Source organism: Dipodomys ordii, unplaced genomic scaffold (assembly GCF_000151885.1).
Source record: "Dipodomys ordii isolate 6190 unplaced genomic scaffold, Dord_2.0 Scaffold56, whole genome shotgun sequence".
Lineage (NCBI taxonomy): Eukaryota > Metazoa > Chordata > Mammalia > Rodentia > Heteromyidae > Dipodomys > Dipodomys ordii.
This window is the reverse complement of record NW_012267272.1, coordinates 8,426,889-8,445,036: the sequence shown is the minus strand read 5'-3', so window position 1 is coordinate 8,445,036 and position 18,148 is coordinate 8,426,889. Positions and strand designations below refer to the sequence as shown.

General features: G+C 40.4%; 1 protein-coding gene across 1 annotated transcript in view; it reads right to left on the bottom strand.

Moving 5' to 3' along the window:
• The window catches only part of Mgam2 (maltase-glucoamylase 2 (putative)), a 63,518-nt gene that overhangs the window by 37,221 nt on the left and 8,149 nt on the right, over positions 1-18,148 (bottom strand). Inside the window, exons 6-19 of the mRNA XM_013021570.1 lie at positions 17,712-17,883; positions 14,731-14,830; positions 13,906-14,018; positions 12,484-12,609; positions 10,311-10,442; positions 10,113-10,211; positions 8,299-8,412; positions 6,540-6,624; positions 5,815-5,932; positions 3,693-3,864; positions 2,784-2,900; positions 1,899-2,053; positions 1,688-1,772; positions 753-809 (exon numbers count right to left, since the gene is read on the bottom strand). Of these exons, the coding sequence (XP_012877024.1) occupies positions 753-809; positions 1,688-1,772; positions 1,899-2,053; positions 2,784-2,900; positions 3,693-3,864; positions 5,815-5,932; positions 6,540-6,624; positions 8,299-8,412; positions 10,113-10,211; positions 10,311-10,442; positions 12,484-12,609; positions 13,906-14,018; positions 14,731-14,830; positions 17,712-17,883 (1,645 nt within the window). The remainder of the gene's footprint in view (positions 1-752; positions 810-1,687; positions 1,773-1,898; positions 2,054-2,783; positions 2,901-3,692; positions 3,865-5,814; positions 5,933-6,539; positions 6,625-8,298; positions 8,413-10,112; positions 10,212-10,310; positions 10,443-12,483; positions 12,610-13,905; positions 14,019-14,730; positions 14,831-17,711; positions 17,884-18,148) is intronic.

The following is an 18,148-nucleotide window of genomic DNA, read 5'->3' as shown; positions in this document are numbered from 1 at the left end:
CAGCGCCCAGGCCCAGAGCTCAGGCACCACGACCGGACCCCCCCCCCAAAAAAAAGACCAAAAGCTAGCACATCAGTAATTAGATTGAGACAGCAAATTTCCATAAATCTACTCCAGCTGTACCATAACTGCATTTTACTGTACCCTGGAAAAGTTGTCTCCTATGACATGAATGTCTCTCTAATATTCCTATGTTAGAACTCAATGTGACAGTGTTAAGGGGATGAGAACTTCGGGAAATTAAGCCACAAAACCCCAGAAAGAGTCTACCATCAGTGGAGTAGTCAGCCCTCTCCAAATACTAAATGTAACCATGCCTTGATTTTTGGTCTTCCATCGTTCATAAGTTATCCAGTGTAAGGTATTTTTTAAACCATTCTAAATAGACAGATACCCCTTACAGAAAAGTACACAATCAACTAAACATAAAACCTTGTACTTCTGGGGCTGGGAAGGTGGCTCAGTGGTTAAAGTGCTTGCCTTGCATGCCTGAGGCCCTGGGTTCAATTCCTCAGCACCACATAAGCAAAAACAAAAAAGCTGGAAATGGTGCTGTGGCTCAAGTGGTAGAGCGCTAGCCTTCAGCTGAAGAGCTGAGGGACAGTGCCCAGGCCCAGAGTTCAGGCCCCATGACTGGACCCCCATAAAAAAACCTTGTACGTCTATCCAGCCCTCAGTTCCCAAGTCTGCTAGTTTAAAATGATCCTATGCTACAGGCAGGTCTCAGCGACAGATGAGGATACTTTACTTACTGTCTCATAATTATACCAGATCGCATCTGGAATGTATGCTTTTACTTGGTTAACGCCCTGAGGAAAGAAAAACAGCTAACGTGATCATTGTCCTTAACAGTTTGTAGCCATGTGTCACTGCCTGAGGTATCTGAACAATTCTACAGGACAGTTGGACCATCTGATTCTACTAAAAAACACAGAGACTCAGCAAGACTGGGCAGTGTATTCAAAGCCAACCTGTTACCTAGAAATTCAGTTCCTTCAGTTTCAGTGTTCCTTGTTTGCTAGAAAGAGAGGCAGTTCATTCTCTGAGTCATGCCCTTTGACTGTTGGGAAGAGACAGGGGGCACTCAGGCCCGCAGCAAACCCTTTCATCTGGGTCCCTAACCAATTAGCACAATCTATCCTCAGCTGCTGTGTTAACATTCCAGCCCAAACAGCCTTGGGCGTGTGCACATTGTGAATCTGCCATCATTACAATCCTGAGCTTTCCACTTCTCCACTCACTCCTGCCCAAATCACACTTAAGTAAGTGTGCTGCACATGGCCTTCATATATAGACATCCTTCCTTCTTCTCCTCTTCACACCTATTCTTTCCTTCTGACTCAACACCAAGGGCAATCCCCTCTGGAAAACAAGGGGCATGCAAGTGTACATACATTTGCACACACATACATGTACCCACACACTGTAGGATATCAATGCTCATATCAGTACTAGCTTGTTAAAGGGCTATAAATACAGGTTATAAAGCAATGTTATCACATGGAAAGTTTTTTTACTTAGTGGGATATTAAGAAAAAGAATTCCTATTTTCCTCATTTCTAAATATTCATGATCTGTCTCCTTTATGTTTCTATTAAATCTAATCGTAGGCACTGCAGATCCAGCTCATCCAGCTTATCTAGGACAACTGCAATACTCCACCCCATTGTTTAGGTTCCAAACATACTTCATACAGAACGGGGGTGATGAGGAGCCCAGAACCCCATAAGAACTGCTCGTGTATGTCCCACGTGGCTGGGTCCTGGTAGAACCTAGAAAACAGAGCCCCGTGAGGCAAGTGAAATTTTCAATCTAAGCCTACATGCACCGACCTTGTCACCAAGAAGGTCAAGTGAACTTGTGATCTGAAGAAAGTCTTTGAGGATCAAGAAACTCACTCATGTACCAGGGGCCTCGCTACTGTGTCCCCCCGAGTGTGAGCGCGATAGAAGAGGGTGTAGAGGTAGGGCAGCAGGGAATAGCGAATGTTCAGATAATGTCTGGAAGAGTCCAACAACAGTGAGTCAAAACCAAAGGCAGCGGGGTCCTGGTCCTAGAAGGAAATGGAAACAATGACTGAATATTTCTTCCCATCATACTTTCAACTGTTTTCTTTGGATAAGAAGCTTTCCCAGATACACACAACTATGTTCTCCAACTCAGAGAATATCAGAGCATTCTCAGCACTGAATGGATTCTGGCTCTGCTCTTTTATTTTATGGGTGAGAAAGTATTTGTGAAGATTACACGACTGACCCACTGTGCTATTACCAACAATTTGGTTTCCTTCTTCTTCTTTTTTTTCTTTTTTTGGAAGTTGGGGTTAGAACTCAGGGCCCTTGCACTTGCTAGGCTAGCGTTCTATCGTGATCATTTGACCCATGCCTCTAGCCTGGCTTTTTTTGCTTGCCACTTAGGAGATGAAGTCTAACATAGCTTTATGGGAGAATTTTCAACATTAAACCCATTCAATGAATGTTGAAAGGGGTGATGTTGGTGAAGATATATTGTATTCATTAACTGCTTTGTTAAATGGCAACTCCTTTGGACAACTACTTAAAGATCTTAATAAAAATTTAAAAATTAAAAAAATCAATGCATACACACATAGCTATTTCCCTATAATCTCACCCAGATGACCTACTTTTAGGCTCCTCACCCAAGATTTCCTTATCTTCCTTCTTCAGTTAGTGCCAACATGTAGGATTTTCCTGAACCCCTTTGTTGAGAATAAGTAGATGCTACAATCAAGGTGGTTCCATCACTTGTCCCGAGCCCCTTACCCTGTACCCTGGTCCATTGTGGTTCCTTGATAGTGGATAAAATGCTCCAAGCTGCATCCACCTTCTGCAAAGTGTTTCAGTCACATTGTTTGTATAACCACAGATGTTGGCCCCCACCTGGGAATCAGCATATACACAGGCACAGCAGTCACTTAGAGAAGCAAAAGCACTGACTACAGACCTACACGGTTATGGAAAAGAATCTGGTATTGTCCTCATTCCTTGTTTCAAGAGATCCCATTGCCCATCCAAAGAAAAGAAACAAGAGTATGAGCTATAGTATAGACCAATCTCCTATAACTAGGGGTTTTCTTCTTTATTCAGTTCCCAACTTTAAAACTTTCCAACTCACTGATGCTGTCCAGATGGAACTTCTCTGATTCTAAAATATTTTATGCATGGTATTTCTTTCCTACCTCCAAAGATTTCATAGAAGACCACCCATGATTAACATTTTTCCAACATCTCTTCTGTAGGCAGTTCATCACACACATAGAAATCAGCTTTTCTAGTGAACATCACAGTGTCACATTGTGACATGTGTTGTTCTTTCTATTTGTTTTACTTCTTTCTTTCCTTTCTTTTTCTTTTCTTTCTTTTACCTGCAACTGGGGCTTGAACTCAGGATTTTACCCTTGTTTGGCTGGTGCTGTACCACTTGAGCCATACCTCCTGCCCTTCTATTTGCTACTGATATTGGTGATGGACTCTAGCAAACTCTTCTGTCCAGGTTGGCTTCAAACTGAAATCTTCCAGATCTCTACTTCCTGTGTCATTAGGATTATAATTGCAAGCCACCAGCATCTAGTGCTCTTTAGTTTTACAAACACCCTCTAAGACTGGCAATGGAAAGAGTGTCAAAGGGTACTGAGGTGTAAAAACAACTTCTTGGTTGGAAATGAGGCTCACCATCGGGATGCCGAACAGGTTGAACTCCAGGATGCTGGGAATGGACCATCGGAGGTCATCCCACGTGGCCTCATTATCCCCCAGCCAGTGAGCAGCAAACTTGCCAGAGCCAGCAAAAGTAGATCGCGATAAGATGAAGCTCCTTTTATTGGAGAAGATCTTCCCCATGGCACTGAAAAGTATAGCACAGCCTGTTGAGTGTGAGGTAAGCCATTGCAAACCTAGAACTCACTTATACCAAGGTAGCATGGGATTCTCAGCCAAACCAGAACGACAACAACAAAAACCCTGAAACCTATCAAAACCCAGATTTCCACAGTTTGCCATGTTTAGTTTTTTTCTTCTTCCATTTTCTGGGTAAGGTTTCTGATCTCTTATAAGCTAGTATAAACCCCAATTTCTGTCCTCCAAAAGTATTCCTTCCAGGTCCTGTCCTAATTGTGGTTTCCACTTCCTGGTAAAGAAGATCTGGTTTCAGTGTGGCTTATTAATGGACAATGTATTATGATCATGTATGGAGTTACAGGCCCCACCTTTACCTGTAGAAAATCTTTTTCTACCATCCCTTGCTGCCCAGACATAGAATCCTGCTTAGCACAACACCACTTCACTGTCTTCACTACCCCTTGCCATAAACAAGCAAGTACCTCACCTTTTCTTGCCACTGGCTAGAAGCTTATTGCCCTGTGCAATCAATGATTGTGAAAGAAGCACATAGAAAGTAAAACAAAACCAGGATGGAGATCTCTCAGGTTAAATCTGTGTCACTATGGTCACACAGATTAGATAACACTGGTCATTCCTGGGTTAGAGAAAACACCTGATTGAGAGCCAGATCCCTACAATTCTCTTTCCCCTCAGACCTGGTCTATTCATAATCAGTTCATGATCATGAGAAGGAGTTGTCTTCTGCTTTTAGGCAAGAGAGAGGTGAATTGGACTCTCTGGTTAACTCAGTGACCAATGTCCCCAAACCAAACTCCCACCTATGGTTGAATTGAACCTTCATTAGACCTGCAACTTTAGTTCTTCTGATATCCAAATATAACCAAATGAAAATTTTACCTGACAATGCCAGAGAAGGCAGAGTCACCCACCACTTACCCAGAAGTAGTTATTATGTAACTATTAACAATAGCTAGTAGAATATAGTAACCAATGAAGTAATTCAGGCAATTAAGTAATTTGGAATTCTCTCTCCTTTAATCCTCCCTTACTTTCAACATTTATTTACATCAGGACAGAGATAATTGTAAACATCAGTTCAATTCTCTCATATCAGAGAGCTTGAGTCTTGAGTCTAGCTTATTTCCTAGAAAAGGCAGTATGACTAAGAGAGAAAACAGAAAAGATAACAAAATTAGAAGTTGTTGCCTTGAAAGGATCAAGGTCTGGTTTCACATAGAGTCATAAAAGAAAGAAAGGATGATGGGAAGTTTCTCACTTCAGAGTCTGGGAGTTAGAGATGGTGTCACCAATAACCACAATAAGGAATCCAACAACTTCAATAATGATTAACCAACAAAGTGTGGAAGTTAGTGAATAAAAAGTAGTAGTATGTAAGGTATTATAAAGCATTCACGCAAAAGAGGTCAAACAGAGTGAAGTTCTGTGGCTTACATCTGTAATCCTAGCTAATTGGGAGTCAGAGATTGGGAGATCATGGTTGGAGTCCAGCCTCAGCAAAAACACAAAAGAAGTTCTATGAGATTCCATCTCAGGCAACAGTTGGAACATGGAGAAAGACCCTGCTATCTCTCAGCTGTGGAGGAAAAGCAAGGGCTGGGCATTACGTTATGCACCTGTCACCCACAGGGGAAAATGGGACCTCACAAGAGCCAATGTCCATTTGGGGGCTCCAATTTCCTTACCAATGATTGCTTATAAAGTTCCTTGAAATAATAATGCTTCTTAATCCCAAATCAATCAAAGTTAATCTTGTACAGAAACCAAGCATTTTTTAATGAGAGGACCTCTTAAATTACCTGTCACACCAATTTCTACATCCTTATGTCCACAAAAACATATTTAAACAATATGTTTGTGGGTGAGAAGAGAAATCCCCCCACCTCCCATTTCCACTACCCCAAACCTGGATTCGTGTAGAAAACCATGTTCTTACGAGTCTGTGGCTTTTGCCATGGTGTAGCCGTACAAGCTGTGGATGTCGTAGTGAAGGCCCCAGTAAAACTCTGTGTCCATGCACAGGGTTCTTGCAGACAGTGAGTGGTTCAGAATGCCTAGGAGGAAGCACCCATCAGTGAGGCCCTTTCCCCTCCACACACCTCAACAAAATAGCCACCAAATCCCTTTCTTCCTGGTTACTGGACCATCCCCACCAATCACCACTGACAGAATCCTTTCCAGATCTTTAATTCTACCCTGAATACCACATCTTTTCAGGGCCTACATTGAGAGGAGGGAGGGACGGAGGGTGAAAGGGAGGGAGGGAGGGAAGAAAAAGTGTCACAGACTTACTTACTTCATTGTAAAGTATTTGTACCTTAGAGTGTTTTGAAATTCTCACAAAATCCATAATGGACATCCTGAGAAATTTGGAGGTGATGAATTGATTGAAAAAGTTTGTAAATCTGGAGTCGAATAACTGCCAGAGAAGGGAACAGGCTCAGGCTAACCATTTCTACCACAGGCTGCCCTGGATTACATCAACAAACTAGTCATCAAAGACCAAGCACCACCACCAAGACTGGAGTGGAAAGAGGGGTGTGAATGTTTGGGGGACTCACAGGATTGGGAAGTGAATTGCTCTTTGCCACACTGAATGTCATGGAAGTTGTTTTCAACATTTCCCCTCTCCATATCATCAGCAAACAAGGGGAAACTTACTGGGAGTAAAAGGAGGAAAGTTTAAGTTGTTTGCTTCACACTTGTGATCAGAGCCTTGGGCCAAGGTAGATACTTCATCCATTTCCTTCAAAGACACAAAGTAGAAAACATTACTGAGTTACAACTAGCTGTTGAAGGGTGTTATCTAACGAGAAGTCAGGCTGTCTAGGGTATCCTGCTACCTGGCTTTAGATCTGAATTGTCTCCCCAAGTTTTCCTGGCCTCTGTTTCAACTTTTGTAAACTTAAGTCAGTGGGATTAAGTTATAGCTAAATTACATTCCAGCTTGGAATAAGAATGAACACATTTTACTTTTGATAAATTGATTTTAATCTATTAAGAGATATAATTCCAAATGTGCTGTTAGAATTTGTGAAGATCTTATTGATGGTGTCACTGTGCTGCATGCTTAAAGAGCCAAAGATTGAGTAATTGTTTTGTTCTATTACTTTCCCTGTCTCTTATTCCACTAAATAAGAAGTAATAAGGGAAAACAGTTAAGGTAAAACTCATTTATCTAAAATGACCTAAAAATAAGTGATATCTGCTGTTGTTGACAAAAGTATTTTTCAAATTTCAAAGAAATCTACCTATTGCTGTCCAATAAAAACCTTAAGGGCCTCATTATTTTCTAGTGATTAAACTTTTAAAAGCCTATACTGTAAAAGAATAGCAATAATAACTTTTAATAAAGCAATAATTTAAGCTGAAAGAGAGTAATGGAGGGAAAGCCAAGGCCTTCAGTAAACAAAGTGAAAGGTCTGCTCCTGGATGGCAAGCAGACTCCACCCTCCTGGCAGCAAAGTCTCTGCCCACTACCTGCGTTACCTAGGCAACCGGCACACCTGGAAAAAGTCACATCTTCATCCGCTGAGGTCACATCTGGATTCAATGTGGCCACACCTTTCCCCACCCCTACCCTAGATAAGGCTGAGCCTGGTACCACATGCTCTCTTTTCCAGGCTCTTACCCAGCCAAGTGTAATGCCATCATGGCAGCCGGTGCCAGCCAGAACGATGAATAAACCTACCCCTTACCTGAATACCATGTGGGTGGTGTGGTTCTTACTTGGCCACCTCTTCTTTAAAAACCTAACACAAAGTACTAATCAAAAGGAACCAGTTGATTGCAAATCCAGAGTAAAAACCCAGGGTTTTGAGAGGAATAATTTCCTATAGCTGAAGCTCAGCATTAAGTAAAAGAAAGCTGGCTGCAGCTAACACGAGCTCATGAGAGCTGATCATACTCATGATTCTCTGACTGTATTGACAAAAGACAGCCAACCAATGACATCATGTTGTTAGCTTGAAATCAACCATAATAGGAGTAATTATACCTTGGAAATGGATAAAAGACCCACGTGAATGCTTACCTTATGTCCCTAAGGACATGTTATTAAGCATTTACTAGCAACTACTGACTAGTATAACCTGTGATATACATAATTTCTTTTTTGTGTGTGGGTTGTGGGCTTGAACTCTGGGCCTGAGTGCTGTCCCTGAGCTCTTAAGCTCAAGGCGAGCACTCTACCACATCAGCCACAATGCCATTTCCCATTTTCTGAGTGTTTTATTAGAGATAAGAGTCCCACAGACTTTCCTGCCTGGGTTAGCTTTGAACTGCAATCCTCAGTTCTCACCCTCCTGAGTATCTAGGATATGTTTGTCAAGTCATTTTTTTAGTTCAGTTAATTTTATTCACTTTCACTTGAAAATCTGGGGTATCTGCTTGGGAATTCGGGTCTGGAAGGATTACTTACAATCCACACACCATCAAAGTCCAGCTGGTCATGAAAATCTTTGAACTGATCTTCCCACCACTCAGTAGAAGCTGGATTGCTGAAGTCAGGAAAGACTGACTCTCCAGGATATCCCTGGAGAATGAAGCAAGAGGCTCTAGAAATGAATCCGATAGTTAAGTGATCCATTGGTTATTGGCAACCATTTCTTACTGGAAACTCTGGAGTACTTGTCATTTGAGAGTCCAAATTTGGAACTCCCCTAACAAAAACTAAGCAAGCAGTAAAATACATACAAGGAAGCAAAGGAAGAAAAAAATAGAAGGAAACCTAGGCTTCTCTTCAGTGAAAACCCATCACATATATTTTTCAACGAAGAAAGTAAAATTTTATTACATCAGACCAAGGTAGAGAAGGAGAAGGAGAAGAAGAATGGGGAAAGAAGAGAATGAGGAAAGAAGAGAAAGGGGAAGAAGAAGAAGAGGAAGAAGAGGAAGAGGAAGAAGAGGAAGAGGAGGAAGAAGAAGAAGAAGAAGAAGAAGAAGAAGAAGAAGAAGAAGAAGAAGAAGAGGAAGAAGAAGAAGAAGAAGAAGAAGAAGAAGAAGAAGAAGAAGAAGAAGAAGAAGAAGAAGAAGAAGAAGAAGAAGAAGAAGAAGGAGAAGGAGAAGAAGAAGAAGAAGGAGAAGGAGAAGAAGAAGAAGAAGAGGAGGAGGAGGAGGAAGAGGAGGTGGAGGAGGAGGAAGAGGAGGTGGAGGAGGAGGAAGAGGAGGAGGAGGAGGAGAGATTTCATTATATAAAATCATAAAATTAAGAAAAGTAAGGGAAGGGGGGGTCAAAGGTGGTGACACTGATCAAGAGGAATTGTATTTATAAAGTGCTTTGTTAAATGGTGCCTCCTTTGAATACCTACCTAATTTAAAACACAATTAAATTAAAACAAATAAAATTACATTTAAAAATCAAAACAAAAAATAAAATCCTATGAATCCTAGAGAAAAAGAACAAGTAATGTAAAGGGGTGGATTTGATTAAAGTACATTATATACAAGTTTTAAATATCACAATTGTGCTCCTTTGTATAATTAATTTATACTAATAAGATGTCCCAGAAGTATATATTGGCTGAGATTAAGATTACACATGAATCTATAAGCATCCTGCTACATTAGTGCAGTTGAATTTCATGTCTTGGAAAAGAGGTAGAAAGAATTTTCTTCTAATCATATATTCCTTTTCAACCATCTGAAATATTAGTAGGTCAGGGACTAGCTTTTTTTATATCTGCTAGAATTTTAATCATATTACCATTTCCTCTATTGGTTTATGAATAGTAATGAACACAGGGCACATGAGTGCTTCAAGTGTGTAATCCTTGCTACTTGAAAGAAGAAGACAGAAATTACAGTTCTAGGTCAGCCTGGATTAAAAACACTTACAAGACTCCATCTCAATCAATGGTTATACACAATGGTTCATCTGTACCCCCAGCTACAGGGGAAGACAGTGGCTGTGTACAGTAGCATACACCTGTCATTCCAGCAAAGTGCAGAAGCACAGGGAGAAGGGTCAAAGTCTAGGCCTAAAGCAAGACTTTATCTTAAAATACCAGCACACAAAAGGGTTTGTGAAATGGAATGGCTCAAGTGGCAGAATGCTTACCTCACAAGAGCAAAGCCTGCACTCAATCCCAACACTGCCCACAAAATATACTGAAGGAAACGTCTAAAATCATGACAAAAGTGGCAATAGTATAACTTCCTTTTCACTCACCTTCATACCAAAGAAACAGATTTCTCCGAATGATAGTCATTTACCCTAAATTTCTAAGAAATTACCTCCCCAACAGCAAAGCCACTGTTCCCTACGATCCATATTCTCTTTGTGCTTCCCTTGGTATAGGTCTCATAGTCAGAGGATTTGAAGATGCCAGGATTCTAATTTAAAAAACAGTAGATAAATGTTATCTTTAATAAATTTTCTTTTGTCCTCTGAAAGAAAATAAAATTGGAAAACAGAGACGTGTTTGAACATACCGTGATAATTATATATTTCTGCCCATGGTCATGCAAGTCCGTGACATAATCTGAGATGTTGGGGTAAGTTTGATGGTCAATAGTGAAATCCTTTTTTCCTTCCATGAGGTCTATGTCTGAGTACTGCACATCCTGAAAGAAAGCGTGGGCCAATGATCATCTAGAGGAATGATCACCAGGTTGACGGAAAGGGTTTTGACTCTGGTGTGACATTCAAATGGAAGCCAGAGCAGGGAGAAGGAAGGAAGAGATGATGTTGCTCAAGATGCATTGTACTCAGAAACTGACATGCAGAATTAAAACACCTTTGTACAACTATTTAATGATTACACACATACACACATGCAAACACACACACACACACACACACACACACACACATGTGCAGCCACATTGCTTACTAGTCCAGGACCCTTCAGGGGGGCATGGTTAGTTCTTTGAGAAATGGGGCTCCCGCTTAGGACAGAAGCTACCCTAATTAGACCTAGGATAAACACTGTGCTCTGTCTCTGCAAACTGAGAGCCTTTGATGTGTGTAAACATACTATCTTAGACCCCACACATCAACACATCAAGCCAGAATATAGGATAAGAGGAAAAGTAGTCTTTTCCCCCCTAGAAAACTACTTAGAGGAATAATTAACAAAGATAAATGACAAAGAGAGAGAGAGCTTTCACTGAGTAAATTTTCTTTTGTTTGCAAACCAATGTATGAGGAGTAGATAATATTCTTAGTGAAAAGATTGACATGTGAAAAGGTTGAGTGACATTTCCAAAGTCATACAACAGAGGGTAGTAGTTGGTCATGAACCCTTACTTCTTCTCTTTCCTCTCCCCAATCTTCCCCTTTCCTCAAATACAAAAGTCCTCTATCTATATTTCATGTGCTCGTGTCTTAAAGGATTCCTGCTGTCCAAACAAGCCCACCTGTCCTGATACTGGACAATCACTTATGACCCAGGTGTCCCTCACTGTCACATAAAGAGGGAGGAAAGCCCACTTCTTCCTGAACTGTCAGCATCACAGGAAAGCCCTTATCAGAGGCAGGACAGCGCGACCAGGCAACCTCCATTCTAACCAAATGCCCTACACCCAAATCAAGAGCAGAGTTTTTAAAAATGAATGACAAGGTAAAAAAACTGTACTTGCACTGGTCGTGCCACTGAGCTAGTTGTGCAACCTTGGGGAAATCCTTAAAACATACAGCATCTCCATTTCCTCATTCACAAAATCCTGCTAAATGAAGGCTAACCAGAAATAACAAAGCCCTCTGCAAAGTAAGAAAGGCATAGCCAAATCTGCTCTCAGCCTCCCTAGAACTGGATGCCTTCAGACAGCAGATATGGGGAAAGTAAAACGAAACATAATACATTTCTTTCTCAATATCGAACAACACAGTGGGCATCTCATTTCTCAAAGGAAGACTCGTTCCCCTGCCTGGCCTTAACAATATGCCATCTTCCTTCATACGCTCACACATCCACCCCATTAATGTGCCGAAGTTGCACACAGCTAGCCCCTTATAAGTTCTTTTGATTACTTCACCAACCATAGGCTATGTATCTCCTTGGGGATCTTATCGAATACTCCACACTTAGAAATTATCTTTTGATTTACAGGTGAACATTGAACATCATAAATAGTTGCAGCCATAGAGCTTTGAAGTTTATAGTGTATCAGATCCGAGAGGAGTTTGCAAGTTCACCATGAGAAAACCGTTAACTTTAAATTATTATTGTAGTTGCCAGTTCTTACTGGTACATGTCACTTTGGGTGCTACTCTCTCTTGAAAAGTAACAGCTAACTTTGATGGACTTTATTCCCTGACCTAAGTATTATGTATTTGCTTTATGAGGTATTGCTTTATACCAGCCCACTGAGTCTTACATTTTCATTTTACCAGTGTGGAAACTAAAATTCAAAGGTGATAATTAATCATCCCAGATTGTGTGGAGCTAAGAAAAAGGCTTGAAGTCAAAGGCAGATCCATTTGACTCCACAGACTATGCACTCTCCATGATCAGATGGGTGAGTCAGTGTACAAGTTCATGACAGAAATATATCTCCCCACTATAATCAATCCTTTTCTCTATTTTTCCTAATAGGTTATTTTTGATGCAAAAAAAAAGATTGCAAATGGTGCCTAAATCATTACAAGAGAAGTCCAGCTTACATATGGGATCCCAGCTTTACGATTTCGGTTTACAACCTCTCTCAATCCATGAATACCACCATAATCTCTGCGACTAAGCTGGAACCCAAGACTCCAGTAGGCAGGCAGGAATGGCCGTCCAACAAGCTGGAAAGAGAAGTGGAAAAGTGTCAGTTATACCTCTGTGATGACAACAATACTTAACACCATGACTAATATGGGGACTGTTTGCTCCATTTCATTTCCTACAGAGTCCTCAGTCTAACAACATCAGAGAATTCCTCCAGGATGATCTGAAAAATGCTACAACTCACATCCGTCTTCACTAAACTCATAAATGCATTCCCAACAACTGCAACATCAGACAGTACTAGGATTTTTAGGAAACGCTCAATTAACAAAGTCATCATGGAGGAAAGCAATAATTTTATCTGGTTGGTTGGTTGGTTTAAAGCAGCATATATTGAATCCAGGGCCTTGTACGTGCTAGGCAAGTGCTCTGACACTGAGTGACATTCTTAGTCCAGCAAAACTTTAATATTCATTTGTTTAGCGAGAGTTCACAGAATATAGGTATGGAGAACACAGTGATGTAAAGCAAACGTAGCTTCTAACTTCTAGAACTCAAAGCAAATAAATATGCCTAATGTCATTTTATATACTGGTATGTGCAGGGAGAGAGTAATAAGAACTAATAGGATTAGGATTAGGATGGTTGAAGTAATACGAAAATAGCTTTGAAATCTGACTTTTCCAAGTAGTTTAAGTCACCACTTTAAGAAGACAACTGACCAAATCCTGCCACACACTGTTCCCTAAGAGCCAGGTCCATCTAATATGAAGGAGCTTTCTCTCATTCCTCTGAACTCCTTCCATGAAACTGTTATACCTCAATACTAGCATATAGTAAGAGTCCTCCCTATTACAAAGGGTTCAGTCGGTATCATAGTTTCTTCTATTTGATTGTAAATTCACTGGCATCTGGAACTATACTTAATGTGCCTTTGTGAGTCATCTTGAAAACATCATCTTTCTGTGCCTGTGTTTTCTGTCTGAAAAGTAAGAAGTTTAGGCAACATAGTGCCAAGTCTCCTTTATTCTTCAGTTTGAATCAAATTCCAGTTACCTAGCAGCCTTACTTTCACATACTTCCTCTTCACTGAATTTTTACTTGACGATCGATTGGACTTTGCTGATGAGTGGCTGTGGTTCCTTAAACTGATTGATTGTAGCTGGGTGAATGATGAGCACCTTGCAAACAAGCAATGATGAACTTATTTTGCAATTCTCATGGCTCCAAAAGTAGTTTTTACTATGCAGAAAGGGTCCAATAAATGTTATCATAATGTTAACAATGGGAGCATTTATATTCATCCTACTAATAACCTTTACGGTATTCTAGAAAAGATCAGTGAATGAGATTGTGTATAGGCAAAGCCATACCTCCAGGTACTCCTGGACCACTTGCTCTGGGGTGTCTCCCAGGAACACATAAAAGTCCAATACGCCCCCAATTGTGCGGTAAGTGATTGCAGGAGCAGGCTGCAGGGCAATCTCTGAGAGGATTGACGTGAGGTGTTAGAATGGCATGGCTGAAATCCTGTTTTTTTTTTCTCTAGAGCATGAATATCTGAAGCACCTTCTCAAATGGAGAAGAATCACACATGTATTTTTTTTATTAGAAGATTGTTGAAGTTTGCCAATGTATTGAATGAGACACCAATTTAGAATTGAATTCTGTTTTGATTAAGAATAGGTAAATCGAAATTGAACGACATAACAAGAGCAGTGGTCAGAGTGGGAAATACGGGGGAGAATAATGAGAGCAGTGAAAGTGATTTAGAGTCATTGTACTCATCACGTGACTGATGGAACTGGAATCTCTTTGTATAAATACTTAATAAGAAAAGGAAACTCATAGATTAGGATCATGAGAAACAGCCCACCCAAAACATCCATTTGTCTAAAAGCGGATTTTCTGAAAGGGATGTGTTGAGATATGTCTATCAGTGGATTCTATTATCTACAGAACGTTAAGAGACATTAGCCATCAAAGAAGACCTCAGAAGCAAATTTCAGTCAAATGGCTGTATACATAAGCTCCATGTTCTAGCCAGGCGAAAGGACTTTTAGGTTCTAGATTGGATAAAGGCAATGCAGTTTTGATATGCCTCTGTTAAACCATGTTCTCACCATACTGTTATTTTATATGAAAGTAGTGTCTCAGAAGTTAATCTCACTCATGGAAGATACGAGGATGTTCCTTACCCATGGCATTGCTGTTCATCAGAAAAACTCCAAAAGAAGACCCACTGGTGTCTTCCAGGCACAAGAAAAATGTATGTGCTCCATACAGATTGATCATGCCCTGTCAATGAGAAAGGGGAAAGAGAAATAATCACACCGTATCTAAAAAATTATTCTCCTAGGTATGATGGTGATGCTTCAAATCCCAGCAACTGAGATGTGAAGGCAGGAGGTTCACACTTGGGGCTACACAGAGTTCTAGACCAGCCTGGGCTACAAAGCTATACTAACCCATCCATCCTCTTAAAAAAGGTATATACCCATGAGTATACTTGATCAACATTTGATAAAGTATTGTACTGAAAATGTTATCATATTCTTAACATTAATTAGTGGTACAAAGGGACTTCATTTTGAAATGTCCATGTATGCAGGCAAAGTACCTTGATCTGACTCCACCTCTCCCACATCCTTCCTTCCCTTTCCCAAACCAATTCAACAAGCTTTAAAGTCCATTTTCCCACACACACATCAAGTATTTTGACCATAATCTTTCTCCTTCATCCTGCCACTCGTTATGTTAATGTATACCAGTTGTTCCAAAAACTTTCACATTGATGTTTTGCACACCTACATTTACAGAACTTCAGACTGACCCATTTATTCTCCCTTTCCATATCTCTGTATTCAAAAGCTTTTGGCAAGTTTTATTTTACAATCTTCATTCATAGATGCAACGTATTCCAACATGGTTTACTTTCTAGCAAAAGGGATTGAAATGCTATCATTAATCGGTAAATTAAAAAATATGGTATATTCATTCAATGGGATATTTTCTTGTGATAATAAGACACAATACATGTTACAACAAAGTACACCTCAAAAATGTTGTGGGAAAGAAACAGATGCCAAATACCATACCTACATTGCATGATTCTGTTTATAGGAAATGTCTGGGAAACCCAGATCCATAGACAGAAATACTGTTGTCGGCAAGAGGTTGCCTGGAGCTTTTGGACACACTGGGTTATGAATTGGGGTTAAGTCTAAAGGGGCAAGAGGGACTAGGAGGATAACAAAAACATTCTAAAAGTAGATCCTAGTGATGAGCACAGCTCAGCAAGTGAGCTTGAAACCAGTGAATTCTACTTAAAACAGGTGAACTTTATGTGAATGCTATATCCCAACCATTTATTCTTGAAAGATTAGAAATAAATAACAAATTTGCAGATTATGATATTATGAGGAAATTTGAATTATTTCTTAATTCTCAGTGTATTTTCTAATCTTTCTAAACTTAATAGGCAAAAATAGTAAAGATTCTTGGAACTTTTTAAAAAGACATGGAGCCTCAGAGAAGGCTGTGTTGAGCTCTGACCTAGAAAGAGATAAGGTGTTCGTATAAAGCTGTGTTATAAAATAGCAGATACTGAGGTGACAAGAGACAGAACATTTTCTGTAATTGCCTGTGGTGTGGCAATGTCACAATCAGCCCACATTATGGGGCAATAGTTCTGATCATGGTATAAATTCCAAAGGGAAAAATGAAAGAAAATCAGCATGATGTGCAAAATAGACACGATCAGCAGGCCAGATCTGAATTTGTACTTAAGAACAGACATGAAATCAACATTTCAAAGACAGGTAAATATTTTTAACTTTTTAAGGAAGGAAAGAAATGATGAGAAGAACAAGGGAAAGAAGAGTGTGTGAGGAAGGGAATAAGGAAAAGACAGAAGAGAGCAAAGGAAGGGAGGGTAAGGGAAAAAGAAGGAACAAAGGAAGCGGAAGGGAGGGAGGGAGGAAGGAGGATGAAGGAAAGGAAGGGAGGGAAGGAAAACTACATCTAATCTAATCTGTAACTATATAACTTAAGAATTTCAGCTGTAGAAAGTCAAACAGTGTGATGTTGAGGGTATTTGCTAGGGCTGTTGACCAAACATTGTAGCTTCATTTTTGTTGTTGTTTTTTAAACACTTTTGTTTAATTCAGTAAGACTATCCCTTCCATTGCTTCAGATATTGGTAGGAGTGTTACACACTAATGTGTTGCTTGCATTGGTTCAACTTTTGCAGAGTATAAACCGCAAAAAATCAGCTTCCTCCTCCCTTACACAATACACCTGCAGCTCTTGTAAGGGGTCTGAGAAGGACTGCAGACACAGTGAAGGCTTGGAAAAACACTCTACACATAAATGTTACTCAAGGCCTTGTCCAAACCTTTACTATCAGCCAGCAACAAGACAAGTGCAAAAATCAAAGGTAAGCATTCAGAGTTTTTCATAACAATTTAAAAGAGCAATTTTCAACCTGTTTAATTTGAATGCTCCAGGCTTGTAATGTGTATGTCTTTTGGTATTTGTGTTTCATTTTCCCAATGGTGTACCTTAATTGTATTGCACAAAAGTATTGTCCATACTAGAGAGCCAAAAAAAAAGAAAAGATAAAAGAAGAGACAGAAAAGTAAACTAAAGATAAAGCTAAGTCTTAACTCCAGGTAAATTGGGAGGAATAGGATGAGATTAGCCCTGCTCCCACTTTCACGCACCTCTGATTCACCTGGAGATCTCATTACCAGGCAGGTAAGGAGATTGGCAATCAGTGGGTCTCAGAGCACCTCTGGTCTGAGTCTACATTTCTATCACCAGCAAGATCATGTCAACAGGCCTACGTTTGAAGCACACTTCAACTAGCAATCTACAAGCTGCTAGAAAAGGAACATTTTTCATCCATGAGATTCCACTGACTTTCTCCCGGTAAACAAAAAGTGATCTTATGAATAGGTTTTCTAATACTTACTCTGTCTTAATTATTAAGTTGTATCCCCAAGTATAAATCAGATCTTATAAAATTGCCATTTCTAGTTGTTCACAACCAGGAATTCCTCAATACCAACACCGCTAGTTAAGCAAAAAGATCTAGTTGTAATACGTAGGCTGTTTGAGGGGAAGAAGGGAGAGCAGAACCGACTGGGACCAACGGGCAGGACAGAGCGGTGCTCACCGCCGTAGGGGTGGTGTCCCGGGTGAAGATGGGCCAGGTCTTCCAGCTCAGGTCATGGCGGTACCACTGATGGACGTGTTCCCCCAGCCCGTACACATTAGTGCTGGGCAGTCGGAAAGACAGCTGCAGGTACTGCTGGGCGAACAGGAGGGGCCCAATGCCGGTGTCCAACCTGGGCCGTGCAGGGAGAGAAAGAGTTACTGACCCCCCTCTTGCCTCTGCCAGTGCGCCTCTCCAAAGCACGCAGAACTCAGTTACTACAGGTGTTATCAGCAATTTTCCTGCTACTTTTGATGCCTCTCCTAAGGTGTCTCTATTTCTTTGAATCTAGGGGAGTATTGTATTGAATTGAATTGTACTGTATTGTATTGTAAAGATGTTGTACAGAGGGGTTACAGTTACATGAGTAGGTAATGAATACATTATTTGTTGATCAT